The 14,267-nt window shown below is 34.3% G+C and overlaps 1 protein-coding gene across 1 annotated transcript; it reads right to left on the bottom strand.

Annotated features, from left to right (window-relative positions):
• Window positions 1-788: 788 nt before the first annotated feature.
• Window positions 789-14,246, bottom strand: LOC117919679 (cysteine synthase). The gene is made up of 11 exons (XM_034836902.1): window positions 13,957-14,246; window positions 8,969-9,078; window positions 8,538-8,595; window positions 8,112-8,375; window positions 7,899-8,036; window positions 5,362-5,413; window positions 5,198-5,247; window positions 3,598-3,657; window positions 3,288-3,368; window positions 1,265-1,439; window positions 789-1,188 (listed from the first exon to the last, which is right to left on the bottom strand). The coding sequence occupies exons 1-10, from the start codon at window positions 14,224-14,226 to the stop codon at window positions 1,350-1,352; spliced, it is 1,173 nt and encodes a 390-aa protein (XP_034692793.1). The 5' UTR covers window positions 14,227-14,246; the 3' UTR covers window positions 789-1,188; window positions 1,265-1,349.
• Window positions 14,247-14,267: the final 21 nt, after the last annotated feature.

Below are 14,267 nucleotides of genomic sequence, written 5' to 3'. Positions count from 1 at the left end.
GCCTCGAACACTGTTAACTAGCAATCCTGAGTTTGTGAGGGGGCATATCAGCCTTTTTTTTTTTTCCTTTCCCAGGTAAAAGGTCACTCACGCTGTTTTCTGGCCAGATTATCTCTTGTTAGGAATCTGCAGTAGGAAAAAACCGCCATCAGGTTAATCAGGAGCTTTCTCAGTTGAGGTGGATAAATGCTGTTCAACTTAATTCTTCACTAAGAAAATTTGACCTGATAGATTGTTCAATGTCGCTAGGGAAAGTATTTGTGTTTATTTTCACTTTTAAGGTAAATCTTTCAGCAATCAAGAAAGCAGCTAATTTCAGGGTCGTAGGCGAGAGGAAGCAATATTTGATCTGAAGATATGCTCAAATGGAAGGTGCCTTATACCATTTTTTTTTCTATTTTATAAGTTCTTGCCGTGTCCTGAGGATGCTTGGTATTCCTATGGTTTTGGTAAGGTTAGTTTCCAAGTTTATTGAACAACTCCAGGATATGCATAACCCAGAAACCCTAGCATCCCTCTCAAAATTCTGAACCTAACTTAATCCTCCAACGGACCACCACATGTTCTAGAAGGTTCGTTGCAGGTTCACCCAACCCAATTCAATTCCAGGTCCCATTTCCACACCCTTGAAGCTTGAGAGCAACCTGTTCCAACACCCATAATCAGTCCATATAGAATAACCTTAATCAATAGCATGGATGAGGGCCAGATCATATGTCTAGATGGATAGGTAAATAGATTTTGGATAATTCCCATGATTCTTTTTATCTTAAAGAAGAACACTCTTGACTGATTTTACAAGTTCACTTTTCCATATATTATGAAATGCCACTGAAATTTTGTATGCAAAATGCTGCAATCTGTCAGATGATCGATAAAAATTACAAAATCTGAATATCAAACAGCCCTGTTATATAAAAGCTGCCTCTTCAACTCAGACCGATTCATACATCTTCCAATATCAGATACCGGCTTTATTAGCAGCTTGCATCTGGATAAACAATCAAATTTGATCATATTTCCTGGAGAAAAGAACCAAACACAATCCACGAAGAAATGGAGAAGCGGCACATTGAGAACACAATCTCAATCTCAACCGCAGTTCCATTCTCATCAAGGCCCTGAAGCACTGGTGAAGTCTTCTTCTGAACTTGAATCGCTTCTCTTAATACCCTAATTCCTGAAACTCTGCTTGAAAGGGAACAAAATGCATCAACATTGAACTGAGAATAACTTCACAAAAACTATCAGCTAAGCTCTTTACCAGACAAACGTAAATGGTGGCTGCTCTTTCATTTGGGGATGTGGGGGTGATGTCGAGAATGCTTATACTTCTGGAATAGTTCATGCTATCTATGTTCCATTTTTCGGACCTCTTCATGGATAGAATGGAAAAGAATGGTGGGGATATACCTTTCACCAAAACTTGGAAATACAACCTATGGCATTGGAGATCAGGAAAAAAGTAGTGAGAAATAATGATTCAGATGGGTGCAATATGCTAAATGAAACAAACTCAAATTGTGATTTTAGCAGCTTAAAAACTCTTTCATATTCAAGTTAATTCAATATCGATGACAATAAATATGATAACACAGGTGTAGATCTGTTGCTGATGGTGAGCCTTATAAACCAATATACATTCTTGTGACGATATAAGGAGAGTTCAGAGTGACTATAAGAATGGATGAATCATGTCAAACTACTAAGTTCCCTAAAAGATGTATATCATGCTCTAATGCCAAACATCGGCCAATTCAAACAATCTGTGCCACAACCAGTGTTATCAAAGGTGATCGCCTGAATCGCCTAGGCCATTAGGCGAGGCAAGGTAGATAAAAGTCGCCTTTTGAAGACCTAGGCAAGGCGACTTCAAAGAGGCAACGCCTAGGCAATCGTCTTGGGATAAGGCACAAGGCATAGAGGCAATCGCCTTTGACCATGAATTAAGATTAAATATACTTAGATTATAATTTCATTCAATCTAATATTGGATTAAACAAAGCATAAGATAAAATATTATATTATCAATCATAGAGATAATAAGATAGAGGGTTATCAATCTAGTCTTGATAGAAGTAATAACAATTTTAATTTCAATAATGATTATGATGATGGTGCCTAAAGCTTTTTTAGAATGTTCAATCTCTTATTTTATTTTTTATTTTGCTTTTTAGATGTTTGAAAAATTAGAATATAGATTTAGATAGGATGAATATCTTTAAACAATATGATGTTTTTTATAATATGGGGTATAATATTTAACACTTTCAATAATTATTATTATTTTGTTAATTTTATAAGATATCATGAGTGATGAAAAATTAATAGTGTTGATTGTTGAAGTCAACACTTATATTGGTTGAATATTGAATAGGTAAATATATGTATATTTTTTATCACGTTACTATAGTTAGACTATCGCCTTGTTTTTCGCCTTTCGCCTTAGGCTAAAAGGAGTTTTATCGCCTTTTGCTTTTGACAACACTGGCCACAACCTCAGTACAATAGGGCAATGGATAAAATGATAATCAGCCATGTCTCCACAGTCTAAACATAAGAGTGTTGGAACACAATGCTCACATAAACTGCTTTATTAGGCCTTGTAATCTATAATAAATCATTAGAATTAACCCTTGTAAGGACTTGCTGAAAATTAAAGGCAGTATGAAAATGAAACCATTCAAGTTTACACTAGTTCAAGGCTCTATAAAAACAAAGAATCATGGTTGAAGAGCAGGAGCATCACCTAATAAAAAATATTCCTACAACTAATGGTAAACGCAAATTCTTATTAATTTAGTGCTACAATCAGGCAGCATTGGTATCTATTACTAACCAAAATAAAATTGGAAGCTCTTTCTTGGAATCTCCCACACATGGGATTAGAATGAAAACCAACTCCTACTGGAATAAACTCGAATATAACCTTTTTTTGACTTGAATCTGACCACTTACGAACTTTCACTCAAGAACAAGGCATGACAGATGAATGTGGATAATTTACTGTGCCTCAGCATGTACTTGAAACACTTGGGTGATAAGCTTCATATCTCCTCAAGAACAGATCCTACAACATTGGTTTATTCTGTTCTTTATTTTTAACTTTGATTCTCTGTTCCTAATCATCCTTCAAACACCGGCTTATACCCAAATAAGATGAGTCAAAATTGAAGTTCAATTTAAGTGTAGCATGCATGTAGCTACAAGTTTCTTCCTTTACTTTGCTAAAAGTGCTAACATAAAAGTCTGGTATTAAATTCGAAATTAAAGTAAATTCTCTTTACCACAATGAGTTTTCCTGCATTTTCTGGCCTTTTGGCTATGCTTATGGCAGCGGCGGCAGCAGCTCCTGAAGAAATACCAACCTAGGAACAAATATGAAATATGAATCATCAAGACCAGCATCATGAAAATGTGCCTTCCAGGATTTTAAAGAGATATTGCTGTAGTTAGCAAGTAAAAAAGAAGATAAAAAGCCAACCCCTGGATTTCATATAGATTGGCATCACTGTAAGGAACGTGCTACAACTAAACAAATAACTAAACATTGAAGACTTCTTAATGCTAGATGCCGAAAAAATATTCGTAAGTTACCAGCAAGCCTTCCTCCAATGCCAATTTTCTTGCCATTTCAACAGCTTCATCATTTGTAACCTACATTTTTACGTCACCAAATGCTTAGAATGAAAGACGGATGGCAACTCTTGAGGAAATAAATAATAAAACAAGTCTGAATAGATCCATGAAGGTATGCGATTTTCAATTTTGTAGTTGAAGTTACCTTGTTGATGGTTTCAATTCAAAGTTTTTTTTATAAATATTTTTGTAAGATTTTCATTCAAGGTGCTTCACTTAGGTACTCAGACAAAGGCACAAAGACGCATATCATCTTTCCACTTTATTTCAATTAAAGTGGCAATGGGTAAATCATTTTGGTAGCTGGTTAATAGAGAGGTGATCAAAGGTTTTAACATGGAATGAGGTGGAACTTTGCTGGTTTTCTCACTTATCACGCATTCAGCCAAATTCTGAGTTTGACATGTGAGCTTCTTTGTTTTGAAAGGGTTTAGAACCATAATATAGAAGAAAAGCTAGATGGTGCCAGTGGGTGAGGCTGATGAGATTAATCCGTCTAATCTGGGTTGGGTAATGTTTAACCTTACAAGGCGTTTAACTAGCTCTTACTCTTCTAGCCGGGTATGATTCGGACAGAGGATTTTCAACCAAGATTTAAGGGTTGCATGAAGCTGTGCTTATCAACAAAAGATTGAAAATCTGCTTCTAGAAGCATCCTAATGGTATCGCGAGCTGTTCTTCATAATTCCAAATTTGGTGGCTAATGGGCAAGAGAAACTTCAAAGAGTCCTAACAAGGAGGACTAGAAGGAGTTTAAGCTTCAAAGACAGGAGTGTTCCATTTAAGAGGAAGGAGACATTGTAATGTGAAAAGGCTTTTGAAAATTATTAATAAGTGGGATGCCTCACACAAAAACAATAGGTTTACTAAAGGGATGAGAGGATCCTGTAGTGTGGGGATCTGAAAGGAATTATTAAAGGGGATCGAACATTTCAAAATAGGATAGCTTTTGCCATGGAAGATAGAAGTACTTGCCCTTTTGAAATGATGTCTACTGGAAGAATGCTAAGAGATGAATCTGGTAATCTCATGTTTTAGTTTGCCACTTAATGAGTGTGGGATCCAATTGCAGATGGGTTTTTGAGCTTATTAGTGATTGGTGAATAAGTGTAGTTAGTTTTAAAAAATGGCTACTCCTCCTTAGCCTGTCATTTTGGTTCATTTCAAGATGATCTTAGGAAGACTAACTGTTCCATCAGGCATGTGGTTTAATAGAGATAAATAAAATAGCAGTTTTCCTTTTACAGAGATCAAGCCTCTTATTTCAGCCGGATTTGGCAAGATTCCCGAATTTTCTGATATTGCTCCTTATAGTCTGAAGTTTTGAATTATGTATCATCTGGAAGTTTTCTTCACCTTTCATGGAGCTGAGGTCTCTTTCTCCTCTCCATTTACTGTATTCTTTGTTGTATTATTGATAAATTGGTAGATGTCAATACCAAATGGCCACAACCTCCACAATCTCGTGTGTAGAACTAGTTGTATGCAAAATTAAAAACATGGAACTCTTAGAAAAACTAAATGAAGCTTAAGGGGAGAAGAAGATATTTTTCTTTACCTTTAGAACCTCATCAAGCAATTTAACATCCAAAATGCTTGGAACATAACCTGTATTAATGTTTTTTACAGGTGATGAGGAGGTAAAGCAACAAGCATCATCCTGAAGAAATGAACAGAAAGAATGTGAACGGTAAAAAATACTGATAGGATGCAATTCCTCACCTGGGTTATCTCCAGATATTACACTCCTATCTGCAGGTTCTACTCCAACTACCTAAGTAAAGAAAGGTACTATAAGCTTAAAATGAAGACATTGTCATGTACCAAGAGTTAATCTAAAAAATAATGCAGCAATGACAGTCATACCCACCAAGGAGAGTCATCAAAAGAATGCAGTTACAAGGGTCCCATCAAAGCAACATATGTCAAATATAGATAATCAGACAACAATTATGATATAATCTAAACATCTCATTGTAGAATCTAAATATTTAAGTAACAATGACATTTTTTTTATAGGCACCAATTGTAACAATATGTTTAAGAATGCTAATGATAGGTAAATATCTCAACTTGCACAAACATTGACAAAATGAGGCACATCAAAAGAGAAGCGTCCTATAGCCACTGTACTTGCTAGAAAGTGCTTCTTTATATCCATTGGATTTTTTTTTTCTTTTTTTCTTTTTTTTTTTTTGGATTGGCAAAAGAGAGAGTTTATATCAAAAGTGCCTAGGTGGAACCATGGATGCATAGCAAGTACACACAAAGTACACAAACGAAGTCCAGCATAGGCACAAAGGTAAGGAACGAGAAACCTTCTCCTTACTTTCAAGTTCAACCAATCTAAAAAATCTAACATAGACGACGTGTGGTCCTCTATATACACCCTAATCCAATTCACAAAAGTATACATTAAAGCAGACTTAATTGCTTAATTGGACTGCTCAACATCATTAAAAATCCTTTTGTCCATTTCCTTCCAAGTAGTAAGCACAATGGAGCAGCCCTCCATGCTTTTTTCCGTTTTTTATCCATGAAAGAGTCATGTCAACCCAACAAGTTCCCTCTAACCAAAGAATGCATGTGATGGTCCTCATATGATACCAACCCAACAGGTTCCCTCCATGCTTAATGACTATTGGAATCATGTGATGTGCCTCATGGATCAGATGAACATTACAGTAGTTTCTTTGTTGTTTTAGCCCTTTTGGGTTCTGTTAAAATTTTATTCACTGGACATGCTTTAGAGTATGTTTCCTCAGCATATGGTGCAGAAAAAAATCATCCAACTCCAGCCTCACCTAAGCAATCAAACTCAAACTGCAGTTAAGCAACCCCAACCAATACAAGATTGGATTGGGTTACAAACAACCTGCTCAATTAAGGAGCATTTCATTGATATGAGTAACTATCAGAAAATAGCAAGGAAAGTAACATACACAATTGCTACCAAGATTGGATAGAGTAGACCATAAGTGTTGTAAAGCTACAAGAGCACAAAAAAATATTGAAGTGGTCCTTAAGGTTTTAGGCATTTGATGGGACATGACAAAATCGGCTTGTTAGGCAATCAATTTCCCTAAAAGCATAAGCTATTAAAATATGGGCACACCATGTATGACAAACAAACATCCTTCCTCATGTGCAACTTTATACCCTTATGTTGCACATTAAGAGACAAATTAGTAGTTAACCCTTTTGATGGTAAGAAGTCGAGTTAACTAGAATTCATGTTAAACTACTAATTGACTCAAAAGCTTAAGTTGTTAGGCAATGGGCCAACAATGTCGTAGGAATTTGGTGGAACATGTTGAAAGAGGTTAGGATACCAACTTTCCTAAAAGCTTAACTTGCTAAAATATAAGTCCACGATATATACCAAGCTAACCCCTCTCTTACGGGTGCCCTCATACCTGCATAACACCCATGGAGAGACAAAATAGAAGTTATAGTTACAGTTAAATGGATGAGGAATAGATAGAAAATAAATGGTATGAGAGATCGGGTGCAAGACCTCTAGTTAAGCACAACTCTAATATTGAGACCTCTAAATAACTCTAATGTCATATTAAGCTATCAATTAACTCTAAATCATTAGATAGTTGGCTAATATTATATACAACACCAACAATGGATATCAAGCTTACAAGCATATTTGGGTATCTTGCTTTTTAGGACTTGCATAGACGCTTAAAACAATTACATGAAATAAACATCAGTGAGGTTTGGACTCATAACCTCCTGTAAAACAAGCCTCTAATTCCATTATAGACTATTAACTTTCTTAAAACTTAAGCTACTAATACATTGACCCACAATGTATACTAGGCTAACAAGGTTTATTTTCACTGCTTCTAACGATACCCATTAATGAATAGGTTTTTTTTTCATTTGATAGTTTATTCAATAAAAACAGGGCAAAGAAGAGCCCTGTTTGCCAACCCCACATACATGGAGTTAAGTCACCAACGTGCCCATACAAGAAATTCAAAAAAACAATATAAAAAAAATGTACTTCCCTCACCTAAAGAATCCCTGGACCACTGAAAAAATGACTACTGAAAGAATGAATACATTGAAACCGCAGTATTTAAATTAGACATTTCTGGATGTGCTTCCATTCATATTTCCAGTATGTCTGATGTATCTTTTAACAACTCAAAAACTTAGGAGATGAAGTGTGCTATAATGCCATAACTTATCAATATATTGAAGCACAATATTCTCACGTTTCTAGTCCAATAAATGATCTTAACCTTGATATCTCTTTTCATCATTTTCAAGTAGCGTCCAGTGCCTGTAACAGTACCACCAGTCCCAATTCCAGCAACAAATATGTCAACACTACCCACAGTATCCTCCCATATTTCTGGACCTGTAGTTTCAAAGTGTATCTGAAATCCACAAAATCATATATTTAGAATATAAAGAAAAAGGCTTTATGTCTGGCATGAGATGACAGAAACAACCTTTGCATTGGCCATATTATCAAACTGTTGAAACATGTATGCGTTTGGCGTACTCTGAACAATTTCTTCAGCTTTATCAACAGCCCCTTTTATACCTTTCATGGGATCCGTCAAAACAATCTCTGCTCCAAATGCACGTAAGAGAATCCGCCTTTCAATGTCTATGGATGCAGGCATGGTGACTATAAGTTTGTATCCCTTAGTGGCCGCAACAAATGCAATACCAAGTCCTGTATTACCACTTGTTGGTTCAACTAATATACTCTGCATAAAGACAGAAAACGAGATATACAATGGTACTAAAGACATGCTTTCACCAGGCTTCAGTGATCAATCCCAATTAATAGAGAAAAGGGGTTTTCAGTAATAACAATAGATATTGATCTAAAGAGTGCCATTTCCGTAAGTTCAAGAGAAGAAGCTTACCCTCCCTGGAGAAATTGCTCCAGTTTCTTCAGCATCTGATATCATACTATAACCAATTCTGAAATGTCAATCATTAACAAAAAGATAACATCAGTTCAAATCTAAAGCATCGGACGGAAGGCACTCTTTTTCTTTCTTTTTTTTTTTGGATAGGCAAAAACAGAAGGGACCAATGATGACCCAATTAATGCAACAGGACATGGCTATCTATTGTCACTTATCATACATTCCTCGTCAAATAATAACATTCAGCTCTATGATTTGTTTCCCAACAGACAATTTATTGCAATAAAAGAATACAACCGAATATGGATCATCTACAAAAAGCAAAAAAAAAAAAAAAAAAAAGCTTAAACAAATGAACCCAATCATTTTATCATGATGTAACATCAACTCATAGCAAGATATTACAATTAAAGGGGCAGAGGTACCTGTCTTTGACACTTCGGCAAGGTTCCATAGATTCGAGTTTAGCAGCAATATTTGCCACACAGCCTTGTGTAACCTTGTTGAGATAAATCATTGGTGTTCTCCCGATCAACTATATCATTTTAGCCGCTCAAATCAGTCAATGTTTTCAAACATAAAAATAAAAATAAAAAACTATTGAAAGAAAAACTTTTAAACTTCAATTTACAGTAATTATGATCTAAGAAAATGAAACTTGTATACAAAATCACTGAATTAATTTTCTCATAGGTAACAGTTTTCTGTATAAAAAAGATCTTTCATATTCCGGTAGAACACAAGAAGATTTTCCCAAGACTACTGAAACTTATTTGACCAGTCCCACCAATAAAAAATTTTCATTTTGAAAAATGATAGACTGAATAATAACACACATCTAAACAGGAGCATCAAACACTAATTGAAGATTCTCATGAGTGCATAATATTATCTCCAAGATTCAGCTCTCTTTTTCAAAAATGTATTAAATATGGATAAAGAAATAGACAAGAAGGATGAGGAATCCTCCCTAAAATACAATGAATTGATAAAAAAAAGTATTATTGAAACCCCCAATATGCTTAGTAGATATATCTCAACGCTCTAATATTAGATAAATTCCTCCTTCCAATAAGAGGCCTAATCAATGCTCCTCTCCTACTAACTCAACCCTTTCAATTTACAACATCAAATTTCAATCAATATAAACCACAATGATAGGAATGCCCTTAAATGATGTGGTGCATGAGGCCCAAAAGGAGGAACAAAAATGAATGAAAACCTAAAGAGTCATGGAAGTCCATGTCTTGTCCTAAAAAATCCTAACATTTCTTTCCCACCAAACTACCTAAATCAACATGAGACAAGCAATTTGCCAAAGAACTTTGCCTCTAATGAAGCTCCCTAATCCCCTATATTAGATGGTTATCATATTACATAGAATCCTAGGAGGAACCCAATCCAAGTTCGCTAGTTTGAATAGTCATTGTCATAGCCCCTAAGTCAATGAACAACGTAAGAAAAGATGATCAACCGTTTCTCTACTCTCCATACACAAAATGAAACAATTGAGACTAAGAGCTTTGTAGAATCTTCTTAACTGTAGCATATCATTGGTGTTTACCTTCTTATGCGCCACTAGCCAAGTGAATGCCTTGACCGTAGATAGGGCTTTAGATTTCCAAAAAAAAAAATTAGTTGGATAGAAAGGAACTAAATCTAATGGATTAGACAAAGCTCAAAAGAAAGACTTTACTATAAATAATCTTAAAAAAGATAATGATTAAGCTCTCGCATCTAGGAAAATAGAGATAAATGCGCACAAAGTAACAAAGGACATGAGTTTTTCAAGGTCTCCTATCTCCAAGTCAACAAGGTTACAACAGAAATTAAGGTCCCAAGAGAAAAGGGAAAAAACGCCAAGAATTGATGAGATGGGAAAATTTTTAATTGTGACAATTCTTAATACACTTGGATATTATGAGTACAAGGGTTGACGACCACCCCCGCCGTCATCACAAATCTTCCAAAAAAAAAAAAAGATTCTTGCCCCATCACTCACCATAAAATGAGTGTGTTGGAAAAAATCCTAAAAGATTCAGCTCTCTTGGATCAAGTTAAACTTGAGAATGACTCCTTAAAGGACTAAGCACAATTTTCATCAGATTTCCTCAAAATAATTAAGGAAAATAGTTGAGTTTTGTAACTAGAGGTTTACTACACTTCTCATCATAGAAAATTTGACAAATTGAATCTTCATGATACTTAAAAATGTTAATCAAATCAGATTCAGATCAGTTGAGACTTATAATACTAAAATTTCAAAAAGAATCATAAAAAAAATCAAACCTCATGAAACTAAGAAATTTGCTTAAACTTCATTTTAACTTCTTTCTTGATTGCAACATTCTTATCAGGATTAGTTTTCCCTGGAAACTGAAATATGATAGATAAAAAGAATCACATCCAATCAAAGAAAAGGTCAAAGTTAAAGAGAGAATCTGTATGTTTTTTTTTTCCTTTAAAAAAAAAAAAAAAAAGAAAAAAAAAAAGGCAAAATCCTGACTGAAATGATTCAAAATAATAAAAAACACTTTCCCATTATTTTCTAGTGGGGAATTGACAAAAGAGAGAGAAGCATTAAAGAGGACTAGTTTGATTCAGGAGGTGCCCTACGACAAAGAAGGATTTTCTGTCAGTTGCCTTTAACTCTAAACAGTGGATTTGGGCTTTAGAAGATGCCAATCGTGCCAAGTGGCATACTCCATGTGTACTTTGATGCGCCTCTTTCAAACACTTTTAATTCAATCACTCTTTTTACCTATCAAAAAAAAAAAAAAAAAAAAAGGATGCCAATTGTGCCAAGTGGTGATCAGGTGCATTAATTCTCCTCACCATGTACCATAGTTCCCAAATCCAGACATTATATAGGAATCAGAATCTTATTGGTGGAGTAAAAGAAATTGATTTCCAGGAAAGTTGTGCACTACAAGGCATGGCAGTCGGATGGAAACCATATGACAACATTTGACCTTACATTCAAAAATGGTTATATACTTCTACCCTAAAAACATAAAATGGATACTAGTATATAAAGAACCATGTAAAACCATTTTCATCATCATAACTAGTTCAAGGTTGCATCATATGGCTTTTTCAAATACTACCACAATACACATGCACCACATATAGTGCGCATGTTTGACACATTCACGACTTTGTTGGAACTTTCCAACCTAAATGAAGTGTTTTGTTACAGAGATGCCATTAATGACCTTTATTGAACAAAACCTATCCAAATGTGTAGTCTCTTTTATTATACAACTTGCTAAATCTGATTCTCTGCCCCTTAAATGTATAGGTCCTAATCTTTCCTAATTTTTCATCTGATGCATCTCTAAATATCTATTGGTTTAAAAGTCATCCATTCCAAAGTCACCAAGTATATCCATAAAAATTGTTACTATTATATAACTTACGCTTTTGAGCATTTAAGTCATCGATTAATGTGGAAAATGATTTACGAATGTGAATTTGGGTTCTGGGTTAGAAAACAAAGAAAATAGAGATTGATTCTCAAATTGAACCATGAGTATAGAAGCACAAATTATTAGGAGAAAAAATAGAAGAAAAAGAAAAGCAAGGAGAACAATCTATTAAAGCAAGCAATCGTAACTAAATATCAAACAAATACTTTAAAATTTATTAGTCAAACATCTTAATTCATTTGTCACAATGGACCTTGTTTACAAAGTCTAAAAAAACTTATCCAAATAAAATTAAAAACCTTCTAAATACATCAAATTTCAAGAATTAAAGTGCATGTTTGGTTACAAAAATGAAAAACGAAAACTCTCTTTTTCAGAAACGAAAAAACGAAAAATGACACTTAAACCATGATGTTTAAACTCAAAATGAGTTGTTTGACCCAAAAAAGAAATATTGACTTTTTTTTTTCAAAAGGGTAATTTTTAGCCATGTTGGCAATATATATTTTTAACCTAGTTAGAGTGGTATGATGATACTAATAGCTTTAGTGTTTTATATGAAGCCGCATAATGAAGATATAGCTTCTATATAGAGTTTGAATTTTAGAGGGAGCCATATTTTTATTCCACGACTTCGTATAATACACTAAAGTTACAATTTCATCACATGACTCTAACTTTAAACAAAACAAGTATTGCCAAGGCAACCAAACCAAGGGCATTTTAAAAAATAGTTTGATTTAGGTGGTGTTTGTGTTTTGGCTGAATAGAAAAAGCCAAATATAACAAGTTTACTTTAGTTATGTTGGACAATGTCAACAGGTTACTTTTAGCTGAATAGAAAAAACCAAATATTTTGGCTTTTTCTATTCAACCAAAAAACAAACACCACCTTAGGTCTTTCCCCTTTAAAAAAAAAAAAAATATATATATATATAGTAATAACTTCTATAAAAAAAAAAAAAAAATAGAAACTCTTGTATAAAAAGTATAGACTTACCTTATGTCCTTAAAAATTTCCTTCCAAAAATTTTAAAAATTGAGGTAGTAAAAATCTTTCAATACCTTATTTTTTTTTTAATAGTTTTAAAAATCATTGCCTTTTTAATGTAAGCCTCTATGAGCATTTGCATTTTATATAGAAGTTAGTAATATTTTCTATTTAAAAAAAATCTAAAATAATAATAAATCCTATAGAATAAATAGAATCTATTAGACAAAACATGCTTTTAAAAAACACTTTCAAAAACTTTAAAACTTGTGGTAGTTATATTTTTTTATATCTAAATTTTTAAACACTTTAAAATCATTACCTTTTCAATACAAGGCTCCAAAACATGTTCAACAACACATTCTCAAAAGCCTATTTTTCTTGAAAATGGGTCATCTTAGTGAATTTTAGAATAGTTCTTTTAAATATGCAGACATTTCAAAATAGAAATCAATAATAATAAAGAAAAAAAATCCCCTTTCTTTTTCCTTTTAAAAAATGAAAACGTTTCCGAAAACCCCACAATCATATTAGCCCTTCTAAATCACTTGTTCTGAAAAACGTTTCCATCGAGCAATGGTCTTTGAATAAATTTCAGTTCTAGGCAAGCTTCCTAAAAATGGCCAATTTTCAGAAAATATTTTCAAAAACAGTTTTCTGAAAACATATCACCAAACAAGTTTTCAGCGTTATTTTCATTTCTTCTTCTTTCAGAAACAAAAAAAAAAAACTCTCCATCTATCCCCCTATGATTTCAACACCCAGCTACCAAAACCATCTCTAACACCCAAAACGCAAAACCCCTTCGTCTGGTTTGCCAGAAAATGCAGGAAAACGGATAATAGGTAGCCATCACCGTTCTCCAAAATCCCATCTTCCACACTCAAAACGCTAAAAAAGCCCCCCTTTGGTTTGCAAGAAAATGCAGGAAAATCAACATCAAGACGGAAAAAAAAAAAAAAAAAAAAAGCAGAAAAAAGGTTAAATTAAGAACCTGAGTGACGTCGTCGGCAATGTTGACGGTGTGAGTGTCTTCGAACACGGAGGTAGCTGTGGCTGTGGATGTGGTTTTGGTTTTGGTTTTGGCTTTGGCTTTGGCTTCGGCTTTGGCTTTGGCTTTGGCTTTGGCCTCGGCCTTTACCGCGAGTCTGGTGGCAAATCCACCATTGGAAAATGGGGATTTGGGAGACCTAAATGCAACGCGAAGAGGTTGGTAGGTGCTTGGGAATGAGTGAATGTGAGGGAGGAGACCAGAAACCGCCATTGGAGGAGAAGAGAGGTTTTTGAGAGGTTTTGGGACTGGAG

Source organism: Vitis riparia, chromosome 8, assembly GCF_004353265.1.
Source record: "Vitis riparia cultivar Riparia Gloire de Montpellier isolate 1030 chromosome 8, EGFV_Vit.rip_1.0, whole genome shotgun sequence".
NCBI classification, from domain to species: domain Eukaryota; kingdom Viridiplantae; phylum Streptophyta; class Magnoliopsida; order Vitales; family Vitaceae; genus Vitis; species Vitis riparia.
This window is presented reverse-complemented; position numbering and strand designations above follow the sequence as displayed.